This window comes from Melozone crissalis, unplaced genomic scaffold, assembly GCF_028551555.1.
Source record: "Melozone crissalis strain CALT ecotype California unplaced genomic scaffold, PUWL_Pcris_2 ptg000018l_1, whole genome shotgun sequence".
NCBI classification, from domain to species: Eukaryota; Metazoa; Chordata; class Aves; order Passeriformes; family Passerellidae; genus Melozone; species Melozone crissalis.
Window position 1 is genome coordinate 34253832 of NW_026535796.1, and position 21097 is coordinate 34274928.

Sequence of the window (21097 nt, forward strand, 5' to 3'; positions counted from 1 at the left end):
TCTTCTGAAGTTCTTGTGTTGTATCTGTCAGTCCCATGCAGATGTCTCAAATAACTTGAGAGCACCAATTAAGGTACATCTCTGTTTAGGCACTTAAGTCACTCCCTCAGTCTAATCTTTGATGGGGGCTAGAATCTAGAAGAGGGTGCCAAAAAAACCCCCAAAACTCAATAAAAAAACCAAAACAAAGCAACCAAGCAGTTCAATACCTTTAACAAGGTAATCTGCCCTTGAGCCAAGTTTTCCCATAAATTTAACACCATGTTGGATTTAGGCCTTCAAGCATAAGTGTTTATTTCATTTGAAATGCTTATTTTGTGCCTGATGTAATGATAGCTTTTCTCATTAACTATAGAAATCCCTCTCTTTACTTTTAGTAAGCTTTTAGTTAAATAATGCTTGCTATTCTAAGGTAAGTGGATGGATTTGACTGTTATCTTTAAAAACAAATGCTGTCTTTAGAAACAAACAAAAATATTCACCTTGAAATTTTGCTTACTGATTATAAGTTTCCTTCCTTCCTTTCCATTTCTTGGTATGTCTTCTCTTTTGTGCATTATGAGAAAATGTGAGCAAGACTCCTCTGGGTTTTCAGCCTCCTCAAATCTCTGTTTATCTCCTCTTAAATGGCCAAACTGCTTTAGTCTAAATCCTTCATCAGGTTTTTCCTTATATATCCTCAGACTTGTTTCATCCTGAAAAATTGATTTCATAACTTCCTTCCTTGTACTTACTCTACAGCCAGAAGAGTTGTAAAGCTTTCAGAGCAAGCTCCTGTGAGGTTTCCTGATTCTGTTTTCACTTCCTGTTTAAAGAGAGAAGCTTTAGTTTTATGTTACTGATGAAAGACACCTCATGAAGATGCAGTCACTGTGTGTGAATCAAATCTGGAACCGCAAGGCATATTTAAGGAACTTGGACAGAACTGATTTAGGGAAGTTTGTGTATTTGCTGCCTGTACTCTTGCTATCTTAAGAGATAGCACACAGAGTTAATCCCCCAAAACTATTTAAAAAGAAAACAAGATGTTAGTAAATTTTGTCAGCTCAGCAAATGCAGATGTGAGCACCAGGTCTGTCAGGTATGCTCTGGTGGCTTTGCTATGTGATTTCTTTCATGTTGGGTGGCTCTTGTTAGTACAGGTGACAGGCTGTGTCAGTGGGTTCCTCTGCTGGGCAGCAGGCATGTGTATTTGAAGATGCCGGTGTGCTGTGCTCACTTCTTGGCAGAGGAAATGTTTATCCTTGTGAGATGGAATTGCAGCTCCTTGGACAGACTTTACTTTGCTGCATTTTTGTGGTTTCTGCTCTGTGACAGGCATTAGTGTGGGAAAACCGGAAAAAGTTCAGCACCAAAAATGCACAGAAGGGGGAAAAAAAGCAAAAGATTCCTTCAGAATTTCAGAAAACTAATCCAAGTATTGAAGGCTGCAAGGAGCCGCTCCGGAAATATTTTCCAAGTTGCCTTTCAGTCTCCAGCACAAGGCTCCAAACCCATTCTTGCCATTCATGGGATCTTGCAGTAACATTTTTTCACTTACATGGAAAACAACAGTGCCTAGCTGTAGTTCCAGCACACTGAGAGCTGATAGTTTAAAAACTGCTATGTCTCAGACTAATTTAATCCATTCATTGTTGTCAGGAAAAGACCAGATACACATCTACAGAGGAGAGTGAATGGAGAAAAGCCTCTGTGTCAAAGGAACATGGACTAGAGGAAAAAAAGATGTCTTGCATGCTTCAGCCTTTTTTCTACAATCCCTGATAGGTTGTACAGAGTATTTTCAGACACAGTGTAGTCTGCTTTCAAAAAAGTCCAGTGGTAGAAACTCTACTGTGTGATATAAAAATCTAGTTAGGAATCTAGACAACCTTTTAATCACCTAGTTTCTCCTGATGTGCTGTATTTTTCTTTTGAGTTCTTGTCTGAATTTTTCCTTTGTTTCATCCTGTTGTACCTTGTTCCTACTTCCTGAACCTGAAACACTTTCTCATGTAAATACTTCCCATCTTTTGAATATTCTTTTACTTCTTGGAGTAACCTAATTTTGCTTAGACTTGTTGAGGTATGTTAACCTCAGATAGTAGTTCTACTTGCCAAGTCCTTAATTGTCTTGAATTTCCCTTATTTTCTCCAGTTTGTCAGAGTGCTTGGGCTGTGGCACCCAAAATTGTACTTTTCCAGTGAGACTACCGTGTCCTTAGGTTATGACATGGCAAACATCCCTCTCCATAACATTTTTTGGCTGCTTCATTTGTCTGTCAGGTCACTTTTGATTTGCTGCCTTCTCTCACTCCCTAATACTTCTTGGCTGTTTTTCTGATATCTTTCCTCAAAGAGGATCTCAGGATCTCAGGGCTATGTATTATTTACACAAGACTTCCCTGAAACTAATCCCATTCTGTTGTTAAAGCTCTCATGTCTCTTTCTCCCCCCATATATTTCAGTAAGCCAGACTTTATTTCTGTGTGCTCTTGCACTGCCTGGGTTTTGTTTCACATCTTTATGAAGATCTTCTTTTTGAAGTTGTTTCTAGAATTTCTCCAGAGACAGGACTGCGATGACAAAACTAAAATCAACTTTGTCTCTTTGACCTATCTCCTCCTTGCATGCGTTATCAATTCTCCCCCAGCCAGCACACATGGCTTCCAGAAAAGGAAGAAACAAGTAGAAAACTCAACTACAAACAGAATGAGATGCTAAAGATGAACATTACTGACTAATTCAAAAACTGTCTAGTAACTTGGACACTTTCCTGGTTGAAACATAAAGGAAAAAAGTAATGGAGCAGCCAGACAATTCAGTTTTGTCTTTTCAGTTCCTGGCTTCTCTTGTTTTTGTAGAAGGTGGTAGGTTGACTTTATAATGGATTGTGTCCAAAGCAGACTCCTTGCTTCAGCTAACAGAGTGGAAAACTGGGGCCCATATTAAGGTGTGGAAAAAGACTAACTGGGAGAAATGATTTAGTATGCAGCTCTCTGCTGAAATACAGCGCCATAAAATGGTGTCACAGAGCTCCATAGTTTTGATCAAATGCACTTGTATCACTAATAGATAGCTTTTGAACAGCTGATACAACAAACTCTTTTTTCTTTCCCAGAGTCAGACTGGGTCTTTCCCACTGCTCATGTTGCCACTACTTTTGGTAGGTAGTGGTTCTGTGAACCATGAAGAAACCTGCTGATATTTTGAGATAGAGATCACAGATACAGTATTTATAAGCAGTGGAATGAAGCAGATATTCCCTGGCAACAGTATTTGGTGTTATAGAGTCTTCACATTACAGATGACAGCATGCAAAGTAGAAAAAATACATTAGCTCAACTGTTCACAAGAGTGAACTGGTGGTAGATGAAAAATCTTTCTGCTTTTAGGAATGCCTAAGTTGTAATAAATACACATTTCTGTGCTGTCATTCACATAGTAACTTCTCAGAAACTTTCTCTCTGTGACAGTGTCAAGAAGAGTAACACTTTGAACAATCTGTGAACAGAACCATCAGTCAAAGAAAATAGCTTAGAAAAATTGATCTGTCAATATTAGACCACTGTATATAAGGAGAGGAAATGCTAGGTAGGGAAAAGGAGCATATTGTTCAAGATGTTGTCACAGAGAGACCAAGTTTACCAGTAGTAGACTGGAACACTACAAACTGTTGGGGATATTGATCAGCATGGCATGATTTCTTGTACTGAACATCTCTGTAAATGCCATAACAACTCTATTCAGGAAGACTTTCAAAATAAATATTTCCTTTCAAGTCCCACCACCACAGAACAGAAGTCTTTCTATGTTCTCTTTTGTTTTACATGGTGCCAGCAGTAGAAGAGCCAAAGTTCTTCTCTATTGTAACTAGTACAGAAATAGTGTAGAGGGGGATCCATTTCTCTAGGGTTCAGGAAATCCATCCCAGAGTGGGGAGGAGTTCTGACTGCAGTTGGACACAGAAGTAGCCAGCTTTTTTCTAGGATCCACTGGCCAAGCCTAGCAAATGTGCCAAAAGCAGATGATGATCACAGAGCGAGGCCCTGTAAAACACTATGGCTCTGTTTTGTATCTTGTCTTGCCCATGTGTGAAGTGTCTTTAGTGAGCCAGGTACATCACACACAGAAACTGAGTGCCCGCTGATAAGAGGACAGGCAGCAGAACACCCATCTGACAGTTACTGGAACCCCTTTGACTGTTTTGCTGCTGCTGTACTGCAGCACACTTGTTTTTTCAGCTCCTGAATATCTGGGTTAATCAGGCTGCCTGACCTTTAGACATTTTTGGCAGTAAAAGCAGTTCTGAGAGACATGCCTTGATTTAACACCCTGCCACAGCTGGGCTCACTAGACCTGTAGCTCGTAGCCCTTGGCTAGCCTCAGATCATACACCCAGATACACATGCAGGGTGCCCCATCCAAGAACAACAAAGAGGATCAAGCTTCCTTGGCTCTGGGTCTTTACATCTGCTGCTATCCTCTTATCAAATCTGGACTTTTTGTGATGTGAATATGGTAGTGTCAGATCTGTCTGGTTCCAGTGGACCTCTAGATGAATCTGTAGCATCCCAGAAATAAGTTGTTAAAACAAAGACGTTCAAAACTCAGTCAAATATCTTTCACCTGTGGAACAGAATTTGCAGTCCAAGGCTGGGCAGCTGAATGCTAGTCTAGTACCTAAATTAAGAAGCCAGTATCAGTTTTGAGGACAAGTTACCCATATAGGAGATAGAAAAGAGCAATGACAGATATTAAAACGGAGGGGACAGTTGGGACTGGTTTTGTTAATATTGAATAAGAAATGGAGAACATAACAATGGATTGCACTGGAGAAATGGAAGCAAAAACAACAGAGACATTGACATTAGCAAACTGAGAAAAAGCAGTGGGATTTCAGCCAGTCTGAGGAGGAAGAAAGTGGAAAGGGATTACCTCAGTTTAAACAGTGAATATGTTCTGGCTCTGAAGCTTTCATCAGGACAGCACAGAGAGTACAAGGAAGTGATCTTAGCCTGGTGGGAGATCCCAGGAGCAGAGCTGAGAATGAGCTCTCAGAATGAGGTGACTGTTGAAACTGCAAGAATCAAGGTACCCAGTGTTGTGGGTAGGCAGAGAAGAAGGGCAAGTCTGTAGAGATAAAGAAATTCTCTGAACAATAAGGTAGAAGAGTGACCATTTCCTGTTTTGCTTTTATATTGTTGTAGTACTTGCTGGCATTCTTGGTTACTTTTTCATCTACTAGTTTTGCATTCCAGAAGGGTGAGCTGAATTTGGCTGTCAGTTGTGCTGTGTTAACAAAGTGGGCATGCTAATTATGAACACGGAACCTCTATGTAAGAAGCATAAAGATCCATTTAGATTCTCAGCTTCCAGAAGGACCATGCAATATCAGCAAAAAAACCCCCATAAATACAGATCCAAAATTCTCTCCAAGAGACAATAAACACAGAAACAGGCACCTCATTTGACAATAGCATTTCCAGTTAAGACTGACTGAATTAAGGGGTTGTGGAATGCAAATGTATCTGCATCCCTCTCCCTTCATGTGTATACTCCATTTCACTGAAATCCAGCTGAAATAAAACACAGGAGTCCCTCACAGACCTTTTAGCTGTCAGAAGCACCTGGTTTCTGGCAACTTGCTGACCTTGAAATCTGGAAGCAAAAGGTTTTCAGATAAAACCATAGAAACCGCACATGTTTAAACAGTGAATTACAATTTAAACAGTGAGTAACAGTCAGTTGTGAAGGCATCCCATGGGGATTGGAGATCATGATGCTCTTCAGGGGAAGAGCTGACAGCAACTGTAACACTGCAGAGCTGAGAGAGTGAAGGACTCTGGCAGAGATGAGTGTACTCACAGAAAAGTCTGTAGTGATTGGAAATGAGTTGGGCCAGAAAGAAGAACAGCAAGGAAGAATAAGGGAGGAGAAGACAAATCAGGAATAAATTATATAGGTTTTTAAGGACAGAATAGATGCTTGCAGCTGTATAGCTTGCCCTTCTCTTGTGAGTAGACCCACTTTTTCTGTAGTACATGGTCTCAGTTTGGTAATTAATATTTCTGAGTCAAACTACAGTTGTAATCTACAGAGTATAGTTCTGCTGTAACTCAAGTGCTGAGATCAATGCAGAAGGATTTGCATAAGGTATCTGCTTGAGGAATGGCACTGGATTACTGAAAATTAGATGCATCCCATGTGTCTCAGTTTGCAAGATAAGTGGGAAATCTTGGCTAAATGAGCTCTCTGCTGAGGCAAGATGTAAAGACTTAACTCTTGAATCTAGTATGTTTTGACAGCATGTGCATTTCTGTGCAGTTGTTGCTTAATCACTTTAATTTAAATCATTGGACTAAGATGACCACAGCATACACTAGTTGCGGTGTATGTTGGTGGCCCAATACCATTTACTGTCTTCTTTATGCTCCAGAATCAGCTTCCAGGGCATATGAGGCAATTAAGTGTTTTAGTCACATCAAAGTTTCCCTGGTGGCTTGACTGTTCATTTGTCTTGCTCTGCTTTTTGGAGTCAGTTGCTGTCACTGCCTTTTTTGTACCGCGTTCAGGCACAGCTTCATGGTTACAGTCCCAGTGAGATTATGTGAACTAGGGGAATTCTCATTTTTTTGTTTGAGACTTTCATTCTTCCTCGCTATATCACTTACCTCTGTCTAATTTTATGGTTTTACCTCTTAGGTTGACCTCCACTGAAAAGCAACTGGATGGATTCCAGAACAGCCTTCACAGTGCTGCACCCTGTGAGCCAGGGACATGTTCCACAGGTGAGTGACAGTGCCAAAGCCCGTGAAAGTGGGGGTGGGTATGCTGGGATGCTTTCATCTTTTTCAAGAACTGGCAGGGAAAACCTTATCAGCAAGAAGAAACACAGCTGCCTCCTCTACATGTAGTGGTTCCTAGGTAACAGTCTGGGTTCAGCTGTGCAGGGAATTTATACCCCCTGGGATAAAAAAGACTAAACAGAAGGGAGCATAGGCTGAGTTTCATAGAATTGGAAGACCCCCTTAAAATATGGCTGAGGAGGGAAAAAAACACCTTGGCTCAAGTGGTTCCTTTTTGCTTTAGACTTTGGCTCAAGATGCTCTCTTGTTTAAGCTTGGCCTGTAATAAAAGGCCAGGACATACTTTACATTTTTCTTTGGTCTTGCAGAAAAGCTCTTAGTGCAGAAAGACATAGCTGAAACTTGTGAATCAGCTGCATAATGAAGTCAAGTAGTAGATGTGAAAATATCTGTTAGAAAATCACTGAGAATTACACAATCAAATCTTTGTCTTTCCCTAGTGGCTAATTAATTCAAACAGGTTTATCTGCTGATAAGTTCTCAGCAAATGAAGACCCAGTCATTTTTGCAGACCTATTGGCAGGTAGAGCATAGTCTTGCAAATCCGTACTACCTGGGGCTCACAGTAATTTGTGATAGTGTTATGGAATATGTGGACACATTATGTTCCAGAATGCTTTGAAAAATTATGTTTCTGATCTTCTGTTTTGAAATAGAACTGTGAATGACTTAAGTGTCACTAATGCAGTGATCTCTGTGTTTTCAGAGGCTGAAAGAAAAGTTTATGGAGAGGTTCATCTCTTTGGATATTTATCTCTGAAATTAAAATATGACATTTCCTTTATTTATGTCAGTGATTTTTTTGCTGATCCTCTAGCACAAACATTCAGCTAATGCACTTAACATACAGTTCCAAACTGCCTCCCACACTTTACTACCTGCCAAAAACTCCAGTTGTCCTACCAGAAATTTTATAGGCTGAATGGCCACAGTCAATATTAAGCACCCTATGGTACACTGTAACATGACAGTGTACTCTGGCATATAATGGCATTATCCAAACAAATAGAATTATGTCAACCCTGTATTATGTGTATAGCTAAATACAAAGTTTTGATCTACTGTATAGTGCAATTTAAGTTTTTAGTACAGTATATAAAGCAAGGTTACAGATAAATTTAAAAGTAAATGTAAAAATGAAGTTCTCAATATATTGGCAAAATTGGTTTGTTGAGTGGACTAACATGAAGGTGTTTTGTGTGCTGGATTTTGCCTTCTTTTTTACATTTTAAAGAGTACTGTTGCAGTTGCCACTCTGTAATTTTAACCTTTCCAAGAGAATCTTTCCATCTCCTCTGGATACTGTTGTTATGTGTGTCCATGATAACTGTAGGTAGCATTTTGCTATCCTTCCCCATTTCTGTGAATACCCACACAATGCATGCATGAAGATGGATGATAGTATTAATGATGGTATGCAACAGCCAGAGTTGGAGGAATAATAGAGGCTAGATACCCACAGTGAATTTCAGGGTAGTCACTCCTCTGTGAATGCTTGTAATCCAGTGAGAATTGAGAACTTCAGCTCATGTTTCCTACTGTAGAACTGGTCTAGCTGCATTGTGCTAAACTACCCTTTCTGAAGCTGAAAGAAAGGGTTAGCCTGCTATTTAACTGAGAGTATCAGGGCCTAGGTAAAGCCCAGGTTTGGCTAGGGGTAGGTTAGTAGAACCACGGTGGGTGGGTCACTCAAAGCTTCCTGCTGCTAAAAGAGGTCCATAGCTCCAAGAACAGTGCTAAATGTTGCCGTGATTAAACTAACTAGAGCAAAACATTTGTTCTTTGAAACTGGGGGATGATATTTTCTTCAGCTTTGCACCAAGTTACTGGTATGTGTCAGAGGCTGTTGTGCCCAGTTTGTGTCTCAGAAACTACTCTGCAGCAGTAGTCCCTGCTGCAGCAACAGCTGTTTTTCTTCTTCACTCTCTCCATTGATTGCTTACACTAGGGCGCCAATTTCCCCTCAGCAGCAGTTTACTTGGGGTTACTGTTTCACATGTATTTAGTATCTTAGATACCAACTGGAGAGGTTGGACACACAAGTCATAAAGCAAATCACAGAATAAACTGCAAGCATTTAAAGATGGAAGGCTGTGAAAAGCTGCAGATATAAAAGAGGAATCAGGCAGAACCTGTGTTAAAACACATACACACAGATGATCAGAAATGTCTGAGAAGCTTGAATAGGCCTTCTCCTCTAACAGCCCATCTGAGAGTAGTTATGGGGCTCTGTGAAGAAGCATAAAGGTGTCACAAGTGATGTTACCTCAAGCCACGATGTTGCTCAATGGAAGAGCGAATCAGGCAGTATGGAAACTTTTAACTAGAGTGTCCAGAAGACAATTCACTAGTGGTTAGTGCTGCAACTGTAAAATAGCAGCTGTAGACACTGTTGTGCAGTGGGCTCAGGCTCTTGAGAACAGATCCTTTGAAATAAAAGGGAAAATAAAAGTCAGCATTTTTGCAAGGTAGCTCAGGATCCTGAAACAAACCACCACTACAATGAAGGTAGCCTCATCTTCATTTCACAGAGGCAGAAGTTTTGGGAGCTGTCTGTCACTGGTGTAAAGAGACAGAAGGCAGAGAGCCTCATGACTCTATACAGACAGGAATGTAAATTTGAAAGATAGCAAATGGGGGTTATTTGTAGTGTCTGAAGAGACAGGTTCTTAGCAAAATTTGTGGGAGTTTGGCAGGATTTATTCTAATAAAGAAATACTAAGAATTACTACCTCTAGGGAACATTTAAATTGCTGTGACCTGAGTTTTCACTGAACACCCAGTCACTAGTGGGTTTCTGAAAATAGGGCCATTATCACATTGCTTTTTTTATTCTGTGTTACTTTGAGGGTCCCTCAGCATGACATTGATTGTTTCCTGTTTTGTGGAATTCAGTTAGTATTATTGAAAAAGGGTGATTTTGAATTAAGGAACCAGTTCTCTTTTCAAAGTCATCTTCAGAGTATAGCTTGCTGAGTAACAGCTAAGATAAGTACTGTAGCTCGTTGTTCAGGTCTGGGTTGTCTTTAGGAGCCTGTGCTTGGTATATGGAGGCTGTGTTTGAGTTCAGATGATGGTCAGGCTGGTAATTTTTGTTTTACTATATATTTTAAAAATATAAGGTGTATGGAGACATTTTTCCATGTTTTGCTGGTTTATTTTCCTTCCCTCTCTAGTGGCATTAGATAAATAGTGTGGGAATTTGTTTTCTCCAGAAAGTGAAGGTCTAGAAAAAAAAAGGCATTTTTCCACCAGAATTTAGCTTTTGAACAAGATGGCAAGAAATATGAAGGAATTTTTGTAGTTATGTGTCGATCTCAAAATTCAAAATTGTTTCTATAGATTATTTTTCATTTTTGAATATACTAACACAGAGGAGGTTTTGGGGAGACCAGAGGATGAAGAGCACTTTATGAAAATATAGCAGCATAGTCCCAAGCAGCTTCTCTGTTCCTGAATTGGGCTCTTGTTTGCAAGAGTCTGGAGATAGGAACAGTCTGAAAGTATAGTTAACCCCTCAGTGCAGCTGTAGAGTAGATGCTCAAGTTGATTTTATTTGGTTTGGTTAGATATGCAAAGGTTACCAGCAACTGTGGAGTTGCTGTATGAGTGACACCTGTGTTCTTTAGGCTTTTATCCTTCATTTGCTGCCAACTTCTTTAAAGTTTGTGACATTTTTATTTTAAAAGCTTCAGAAGACAGAACACCTCTGGGGTTCTGTTTTGCTATGATGAAAACATAAGGTACTAATAAACTATATAATTACAAACATGAATCATTAAAACTGTGCAAGACTTGATGGCTCCAAACTTGACAGGACCTTCATCTTTCCTTTATCAGACTGATTAACAGTAATGCAGTTCTATTGTGCTGATGTTTATGTTACTAGTGTCCACATAACTTTTCCACTGTGTCTGCTGGGAGGAGAAAAAAACCATAAGAATTAGAGGTCAAAATTAATAATATGCATTTCAAGTTTGACAGTGAAGACTGCTAATTCATGCAAAGTCTTGGATCTCTACCTAGTCTGGTTGAAAACATGAGCCCAAAACTAATTTATTTGTATTTTAGTTCTCTGGAGAATACTTGAGGCAGAAAGTGAGTGTCAAAACTCAGTCTGAAACTAGGGTGAAACTTCTTGAGCTAGTTGGTATAGACTGGATTATATTTCCCATGATTCTTAGTGCTGTAGCTGTGCTTAGTTACAGGGTGATGAACAGTTGTCTGTTTATTTTAGACATTCACCTGCCCCTGTATCTGCATGAATGCCAAGTCCACAAAGTATGCAACTCTTTGAAATTAAGTGTGTTATCATCTGTAAGGGCTTAAAACTGCATCCTGAACTGCAAAGAGACTAGAAGAATATGGGGATTAATAAAATGGTTTGGATCTAATCCGTGTAGAAGACAGGCTGCTATTCTTAATTTTCTAGTGATACCCTTCTTTAGGCTAAGGTGGAGAGCAGTGTCTGAATGCCATCGAAATATGATGGCTGTGTAAGCAGTGTGGAGCAGTGAATGGAGCCTGCTTGTAAACCAGTGACAGTAACGAGCACTTTTGTACTCACTCACCATCTAATATGCTCTGGATTTTTTTCATTTTACAGGAAATCTACAAGTCGACTGTCTATTTCTGAAGTTTTTTTTATCCAAGATTATTGTATGGACCTTCAAAACAAGGTCACATTGTTATATGTTGCTATTGGAGACCTGAAATTAGAGTTAGCATTGGAGGTGCTAAGTCTTGACTGACTGTTGCCTACCCACAGCTTGAACATTATTCTTGAAGTGCAGCCTCTTTAGATTCATTTAGCAGGTGTGCAAATGTACAAGCTTCTAAATTGTCCTGGTCCAGAAAAAAAAAGGGCAAGTAAACACAGCAGGCATGTAAACAAGACACATACAATTACTTAATATTTTTTGCTAGATCTAAACAAACAAAAAAACCATGTGGAATTTGGAGATTCTTTTATCAATGAGAATGTCTCAACTCTCTTGGAGCATAAAGGGTGGGGATGGGAAGTAATATGCACTGTTACCACTGTGCATGGCCTGTGTCAGTCTTCCAGCCATTTGTTACAGTGGGGTGGAATTCCCAGCTGCCCAGCCTTGTCCAGACTTCCTCAGCTTCTGCCAGGTTCCCTGCAGCCTTGGAAAGCAGCAGATTGTTGAACACCAATGTATTTATTTTTATGTTGTTACCACATTCCCAGGAGGAACCTTGACTATGATTTCAGCTGGTCTCACCACACTGTCCAAATCCTTCATCAGGAGCAGCTGGGAATAGAAATCACTCAGGTTTCTACACAGCACATTGCTGGTACACTTCCTCCTTCTCAGTAATCCTGTTAATTCCAGTCTTCATTTGCCACTCTCCTGGTTCTCTGTGTTGTTGCTGTGACTGACTGCACAAATGGTCTTAATTTCAAAAGATGACCTTCAAATGGGCACCTCAAGTAACCTCTACCTCAGACTGCTTTGAAGACCCAGGCACAAGGTATCTTATGACACAAAAGAGAAACTTTTGATGTCACTTCATTACTTATCCTAGCCCAGGAATGGAGTAATGATGAGCTCTTCCACATAAATCCTTTCAGAACCACCTGTCTGGCTGAGAAGCTCTGGGTGAATCATTGAAGAGGGAGCTCCTGTGTGATATCCAGCACTTTGCATCAAACTTTTCTGGTGCAGCAGAAAAGAGATACTGACAGCAGCTCTGTCAGTATCTCTGTAATGCTGTCTCCATGCAGAGAAAGGATCATTGAGAAACAGAATTAGTCCCTTTTATCATACTTTGGAAAGCTGGGCTTGAGTTGAATCCTACTATTGTGCCTCCCTTTTCGGGAGGGCAAAGAATCAGTTACAATGGAGGATATTTAGTTGCACATTTGTTCTTAAAGTTATCTTCCTAAAGCCATTGTTTATTTAATGCATCACAAAAATATCCTGAATAATCTCTCTCTTACTACTGACTTCCACAGTTTTATAAAGAGAGCACACAGGAAGGGAGTAAAAATAATTTCACTCCCTTCTTTAATTGATCAGTCAGTCCTAGGTCAGATAAGTGACACACACACCAAGCCTCTAGTACCAGATGGGCCTGAAGGGAAAGGAGGATGGTAAAGAGGCTTTCTTATTACCCCATTTCTTAGTGCTCTTTGGAGGGGCAGGGAACCATTATCTTATGACTAACAATGAGCAAATACTGATGTTTTGAATCAGTACCTTTAAAACAGATACAAGTTATCAGCAGGACATGACTATGTTTGAGTTCTGAGAAAAGTGTATGTAAGTCTCATTAAGCCTCAGCAGCGTGTAAAGTGCTGCCAGAAGCAGCATTCCAGGCCCTTCTCAGATGAGAGCATCCAACTCAGCCATCGCCTCTCAGATAGAACTGAGGGTCGGTGTTCGCTTCTAATCATCAGAAATTACATTTATTCTTTAACTTGTGAGAGCAACCTGCCTCTCACATCTTTACTCAACCTTTTGCCTTTCTTTTGTCAAAGGAAGGGTTTTTTTCCTGTTGCTGCTGATCTCATGCCACTGAAAGGACATTCCACATCTCAGGACTCTTCCTGAGAAAGCAGGAGAAAATGGAAAGAACAGTCTTTAGAGTCAGCTTCCCTATCGAAGAGCTAGAACTCAGCTTGAATTTTAGGAGCCTTTGCTTCTGACAAACTCAGAAGCAGGATAAGTGATGGTTGTAGGCAATTTGGATTTTTGCCTGACGGGAGGCTTGGGCACTGCTTGTTCTCAGTAGTGAGGTGATGGCGAGCTGCCTGTGTTTCCTTGCTGTGTTGGAAATGTCCTTCAATATCAGGTGTGCAAAGACACAGGAGAGGTTATATAATATTTTGGCTGGTTCTGTCTCACATCTGGTCCTTTGGCATTAAGCTACCTATAGAGGGAATGACTTTGCCCATCCAAATTGGATTTTGTTTTAATCTGGCATTGTTTTATTGAGGCTAAAAATAGGAGCCAAAATGTGTGTGAATAGGCTAAAAAGTGTATCTGAAGTTATGAAATGAAATGTGGAGAAGAACCAAAGAAGAGGGAGCCACAGTGAACCAGGGAGTAGAGAGGTGAATAAGAGAAATCAGAAAGAAAGCTGTCAAGTACAGAAGGGCATTAGCAGTGGGGATGAGTGTTACATGGGGAGTAGGAAGGCTCATGCTGACTTCCACTGGTCAGTGAGTCTGCTCGCTGCTTTTTTATGCAGGAAGACTTCTCTGGAATACAGTTGTATACACTGTTCATGGCATACACATCACATTCCCCACACACACTCAGACATCCACACCTCGCCACCCCCCAAGAAAATTTTCATGACTTGGAACTGCTGCTTTCCCTTGCCTGCCTGGTCCAACAAGTCAGGTTGAAATTGTGCCCAAAATATGGGGGAGGGAAGGCTGGCTTTCTGTTGTCAGCTGTCCTGGCTTGCTAGTGTCAGTCACCCATAGATATAAATAAACCCCATGTATTTATTGCCTTTCTTAGTTATCCTGTGTATTATCAAGGGAATGCTGGGCATCATTCTAAGATCAGAAATTCACTCTGGGGTAAAAAAAATCTGAATTTCTAGGATAATCTTAGCTTTTCAGGGAGAAAGAAAGCTCCTGCTTTCAACATTAGATTCAGGAGACTTCAATAAAGGCGCTCAGTTCTCCTACAAACTTTCTGTGGGTAAGATGAAACTGTCCAAACTAGCTGTAAAAAATATTAGCATGGGCGTCTGACTCAGTACTGTCACCTAGCCTTGTGCTTGTTTCTTTTATTCCTGCAGCTTGGAAGCACACTAGATTAGGTGCTGGTTTGTGAGCAAGGCTATGTACATCTGTGCTGGGGAAGTCTATATGGCAATGAATTTCAGTGTGCAGATATCTCTTAAATGACTTCATGCAACTCCTTTGATTTTTTTGTGATTCAGAATTATATCCATAAAAGGGAGGTAATCCTTTTCTTCCCACTGTGACTGTTCTGAGTTTTTGAGGTGCAGTCATGGGTGACATAATAGTGTGTAAACATGTGGACAGACATATGGGCAGATACTTTGACACCTCATGGCAGGCAGAGAATAAAGGAGGTTCATGCTGTTGTACGTGGTGATTCACAGCAATGACTCTTTATCACTGGAGAGAATCAATCCTTAATGTTGGCTTCTGTCAGCAATGAGCTCTTTTTCTGTTCCCCACTACTCAACCAGAACCTCCAAATACTCAACTGCAAGGAGGTGGAATGCTCACCAATAGCTTTGAAAAACTTCAGAGTGTTATATACATTCATTTTTATGAAATCAATGAATTGGCAATGAGTGCCACTCTTGATATGAATGTCCATATTTACTTGTAGACATAGGAATGCCCTTCTCTGTGCTGAGTCCTCAAGGTACAAGAATGTACAAGAACTCAAGGAAAGTGATTTTAACTCAGTTTGTGAGAAAACACAAACTGTGCAATGCATTTCTCTAGGAATAGGAAGGCTCAAACATCTTCAAAATGGGAAAATGAGGTTGAAGTTGGCTGCCTTCTCTCATGGGCCTTTGTTTCCTTAATTTCAGCATATTGCCAAGGGATATGTTTCTGGACTGGTATCCTGCCTTAACGCACATGGTTGACAGTTTGGTTCCTACTTCAGTTTTCAAGCTTTCTGTGTGGTGACATAGCTGGCAATTCCACTTTCTAAACGTCTTTCCAGATCCTCTGTGTTCTGTGATGTTTGGCTGTATGCTGTATGTTTCAAGGAGAGGGACTGTATTTTCTTTAAATATAGTAATATTTTTAATAAACATCTCTCAACAAATGTCACTCATGTTTCGGAGCAAGCTGATATGCTAAATACACAGGACAAGCTCTACCTACTAGATTAGCTGTAAAATGCAAGCTGTCCAAAATAAACTTGGTACATTTCTAAGTGTTTTGGTTTTTTCTTTTTCAAGGGCTAAGTATGTTTAAGTAAAAGAAGTGAAGATGACATTGACGTTTTCCCATAATATGCCTAAATAGTAAAATGCTGCAGTATGTAGAAGTCAAAACTGTTTCTTTATAATAATTGGGTGGGGAAGGGGGCCACATTCCATATTCCCAATTTGTTTCTTTTTAAAGATCTACCTTTCACACCCTCAGCTCTCCTGCAACAAGGTCCTCAGCATGTGCTGGAGTGGGGAAATAGACTCCCATGCAAGCAAATGAGTAAAAGACCCAAAGAAAGAGATAAAGCATACTGATATGGGAGAAAGATTTAGAGGAGGGTGCATGTGAAGAGATGAGTCACATGAGTCGGAAGCAAGAGTGAAGAAAGTATTCTGGTGCTTGAAAGGAATACCAAGAGTACTTTTTCACACAGTAGCTTACTAAGTTAGGTTTTGTTATACTGGTCTCCGATCTCATCTGTTGTAGCAGAGAGGTTGTGTGGTAAGGACACTCAGGTTTCTGGTGATGGCTGAGATTTGCAGAGCAGGGCATCAGTTTTCCCTGTTGAACAGTCCTCCATGATTACTCGAAATCTTTGAGTAAAAAAACTTTGTTTTTTTTCCCAGCTTCTACTCGCAGAGAAGGATTAACACAGAACTCCAGGTGAGGAATCCCAAGAGTTGCTTCAAGTATGGGACAACGGAAGAAGCAGCAGCAGTGACTTCACACCATCACATTCCCATATTAGGCAAAAAAGAGAGAAGAGGAGGCCTTGGTGAGAGAACAACCCACTGAAAAGAGTATCTAAACATCTGTGAAAGCAGATTGTGGTGATACACCTGCAAGCTGAGATGAATGAATGCTTCTGGGAGCTTCTGCTGCTGAGTCTTTGTCCCTTCAAGGGACAAATCACTAACTGTGAGATCTTTCTGTAAGACAAGAGATCTTTCCTGCAGCTAGTCTTCCTAAAGTCCAGGTTTGAATATAAAGTCTCACTTGCTCAGCCATTTCAATCTGTTCTAGTCTGGTAATAGCCAAGATTCCATACTTTCATCACATGGCAACCATCAGCAGAGAAAAATATTAGAACATGTGACTGGAGATGTCTGTGTTGGTTGCCATCTTGAATTTTGGCACAGAGCCATAGAAATTAACAGTTTAAATAAAGTCATTTCATTTGTTTGTTTTGGTTATAATTTCAGTTATTAATTCACACGCCCAAAATATTTGCTGTTGTTATATTGGACAGGATTTTAAATCTGTCTTTGTTTCACTGTAAGATACTTGTATTCTGTGTGGCTTATTTTGTATTTTGATTTCTGTTTGTTTAGACTTTGTAAACTTTTTAAATCGGCTGATGTTTTCAGACCCAGGCTTGAACCCCGAGGCCCAGGTGTCTCTTATCAGTTGCAGTAGTGTCTTGGTGAAGAAGTTCAGTTAAAATTTGCCTAGTGTTATGAAAATTAGTTTGCTTATGTTAGAAAACAATGTCAGCAGCTGGAAATTGTATTGGAGAGAAGATCCATCCATCCTTAAAATGAACAGGAAGCAGCTTCAGCTCTGGCTCTTGGTTGGTGCCAAGTTAAAGGAAAACTCAGTATTTTGCAACTTCTCCCTTGTCCAACAGCAAGGGGTGTGATTGATAGTTCTCAAAGGTAAAAAATGTTCTATTGCTTGTATCAGAGTCTTCAGAGATTGGATTTGACATCCTGTTTGATGTCTTTTCTTACTCCACTTTCCTCTGTCTTTTGTAGTTTGTATAGTCAGTGTTAAGAGATCATTCAAATCTGTTGACAGGTAGATAGTCATCAACCCAAAGGACTGACAAAAGAAACTATGTCAGAGAGGGAAGGTGTTTTCTCTTGAAACTATTATGTTCATGTTCACTCTTGAATTCCACATATTTTCTGTCACTCAAGACCAGACAAATTGTGAGAAGGTTAAATAATTATGTTCATACCTTATTAGTTTCACCATCACTCACTTCAGGCATGAGTTAATAGGACAGAATATGCATTTTTCTATTTCTGGTACACTCACACATGTGACACACTGAATACTTCACTTGTCTGAAGTGCAGCTCTCTGATACAGCTGTTCCCTTCCTTAGCTTATCTTTCATTTCCATTAGACAGTCATGATCACGTTCACTTTCTTCACATTTTTGTTGGCTCATGATGAGTGAAAGTTTAGTTGAAGAAGTTATTTCAGACTTGTGCACATTCTCAGCAGCTGTGGGCTTTAGGACCGTAGGTCTGTCTTCTTACAGCCTACTCTGCTATGCTGATATTGGCTATTGCCTCCAGCTCGGTCAGAGGGGCTATTTCCATGTAAGATTGAGCTTCAGTAAATAACAATTCCATTCCTTTCTTCCTCCCAATGGATCTGAGTTATCTTTATTCCACTGGGTTTATATACAGCATTCAGTAGCTGTAGGATATACATCCTTATGGACCTCTCATCTCTGCTTTTGTTTACTAGTTTGTTTGTTCAGGTTATCACAGCCTCTACTGAAAACTGTAGAGAGGTTTGTAGGATAAAGACTTAGCTCAGGAAAGGTGATTGTCTTATAGGAATCCTCGTCAGAAGCAACATTCTTACATATTTGTCAAGAAAATTTCCAATTAGTGCTGGCTTATTATGAACACGGGTGAATTGTTTTGTCAGTTTTGCCAGTCTCACACCCACTCATTTTGGGATAATGATTTGAACTTGGTTACAGACATTTTTCCTCAACTTCTTTGTATTGCATGTTAGATGTAGCCAACATCTGTAACTGTGATGACTTAGTAGCAGCATATTAAATATTGTGTCTCTGAGATTTTTAAAATATTCAGGAAAATGCACAGTGCAGTCCAAGACCCTTATTTTGAAGGGATTAATTTTGTCAGGAGCAGTGAGGACTTGCATCCTTTTCCCTGAGAAGATTTTTCTCCTGCTTCAGACAAATAAAAAAAAACAACCCAGGAGTATCAAGACTGGTCCTTTACCTGAAGCCAAACACCTAGACCATGAATTCCTGTTTATTCTCAGGATGTGCTCAGCCGGAGCATCAAATGACATAGCAGTATTCCTTTGTCTTGAGCATCTGCTGATCCCATCTCTGAACACAAATGCTGATACACTGGGAACATATGCAATAGAGAAGAAATTGTGTGATTCCAGCCGCTTATTTCTTCCACCTCCCTGTATTCTTCAGCCTGTAGTCCATATGTCTGTGCATGGTGGGTACTGTGTACTGAAGACTAACGTGTATTTTGTCTCTTTGCAGCTCTGCTACCTCCATGTCTGTCCCTTTCCATAAGTCTCTTAGTGCTGCAGTTAAGAGATTCAGTGGGGAAGCATAGGACTGTTTCCCACTCATCTTGGGAGAGAAGGCATTTTACAGGAAGTGTTTTCTTCTACAAGGGAGGAAAGTAGAATAGCAAACCCTTTTGGATATATAATAGTTGCACAAGCAGAGTACAGGTATGTGTTCCTCAAGTGTGGTTTATTTTTTCTCTGTATTCATCAATGGTTCCATCAGAAGTGTCCTTCTTCACTGCAAGACAATTACTAATAGAAAACCCCAACAATCATTCAGCATCTATCTCAGTGCTGACAGTGAAAAATGTTATCAAAGGATCCCCCGCTTCTGTGATCTTTGTATCACTTCTGACTTACAGAGCCTGTTCTAGTGACAGAGAATGAGGCTTGAAAGCAATAATGTGCACATCAGAGTCCTGGAGGCTGAGCTAATGAAGAGTTCATACAGCATTTGTGCTTTGTTTAGGTGATGAGCATACCATGACATAAAAATTAAGGGCAGGGTTATAAAATTCTCTTCCTTTCCGGAAGAGCTGACTTGTGCTCAATTCATGAAATATCAAGTTTCCTTTTCGCATGTTTTATCTTGACCTTTAAAACAGCCTCACAAGGAAGGTGAGTGCCATCAATGGTAAGATCATGTTGTGACCCTAAACAAAAACCACTTAGTCTTGGATGCCAACAAGATATACTGAAATTTCTATTCTCAAGACTAGGTATTTCTTTGCACAATCATGATTTTATTTTTTAAGATTTACTTGATAAAACTGCCAAAGACTTTTTACCTCAGTCAGTTCTATATTTGCTGATAATCCTGGGGTCACTGTTTGAGTCTGAATGGGTTATTTTCTGGTGTATAAATAGTTGGATTTTTTTGGTTGCAGTAAGTGGCTGATTGATCCTCTTCAAATTATTTCCTTTCTGAACACATTGCTCTCATGGTTCTGTCATAAGTTTCTTCCAAAAGCAGCTTCTGAGTGGTACTTAAATCTGGGGCTGGGCTTTTTATTTCTTCTAGAACCTCATGTTTCTAGAACTGAGACATCCTTGTTTACACCAAACATCAGCAGAACCTTAATTTTACTTTGCAGAACTGAGATTGCTTATACCTGCAGCTTAACATTCATAGTTTTCTTCATGCAGAAAGTGATTGATTGGAAAAGAGATGAGGAAGAGGTATGTAAGGAAGAAGTTGAAAAAGGAGCAATAGTTCACTATCATGCCCACTAGAAGTAGGAGCATCAAATGAAACTAACAGATACAAGTTTCAAAGAAAAAAAAAAAGTGGGGAGAGATAGCAACTTTTTTGCACAGTATGTACGTGACCTATGGAATTCCTTGTTACAAGATGTAAATACAAAAGTAGCGTGTGGTTTGAAAAGACAAGTAGACAAATCCATGAAAAAGTAATCTGTTAGGGCATATGAAATATTGAAACTGAAAAATAGGAAATTTCTAAGATTTTTCAAATTACTATTCTGGGGAAGTCTTACAATGGGCTGTTCCAATTTTTAACTTGTGCATCAGGCATGGGCTGTTGACCTCTGTCCAACAAGGGCTAAGCTAGGTGGTCTTGCAGTCTGACTTTGTATGGGTTTTTTATCTTGGCAGTTGCAGTACAGACTACTAGAATGGCCAGGACAAAACTTCTTTCCTGACGATGGCATGTTCCACCAGCATTCATCCTGTGGTCCTTGAGTTTTCTCAAGAAAAGTGTCTGTTGCTGACATATGCCAAGTTGTCACATGCAACTTGTGTATGCTTTCATCTGGCTGGGCACTATATATTGCAGAGGCTTTCAGAAACTTAAAAGCACATAAGGGACACCGAGATCCACCTCTAGACAAACAGGGATTTTGGAGGAAAGTAGGTGGCTATATGAAAGTCATCCATAATAAAATGCTTGTAAATGGTTAATCATGTAAATGTGGAAAAAAACTTTTCCACTAACTGAAGCTTTTAAGTTATCTTATTCATACACATTTTGCTTCTTGCTGTCTTTGTTTTCCAAAGAGCTCAAGTGCAGAGCACCTTCA

General features: G+C 39.9%; 1 protein-coding gene across 2 annotated transcripts in view; it reads left to right on the forward strand.

Moving 5' to 3' along the window:
- The window catches only part of TTLL5 (tubulin tyrosine ligase like 5), a 126686-nt gene extending 106905 nt beyond the window's left edge, over positions 1 to 19781 (forward strand). For both annotated transcript variants that reach the window (XM_054275833.1, XM_054275834.1), the window contains 2 exons: positions 6685 to 6770; positions 16383 to 19781. In XM_054275833.1, the coding sequence (XP_054131808.1) occupies positions 6685 to 6770; positions 16383 to 16423 (127 nt within the window). In that variant the 3' untranslated portion in view covers positions 16424 to 19781. The remainder of the gene's footprint in view (positions 1 to 6684; positions 6771 to 16382) is intronic.
- The last annotated feature ends 1316 nt before the right edge of the window (positions 19782 to 21097 follow it).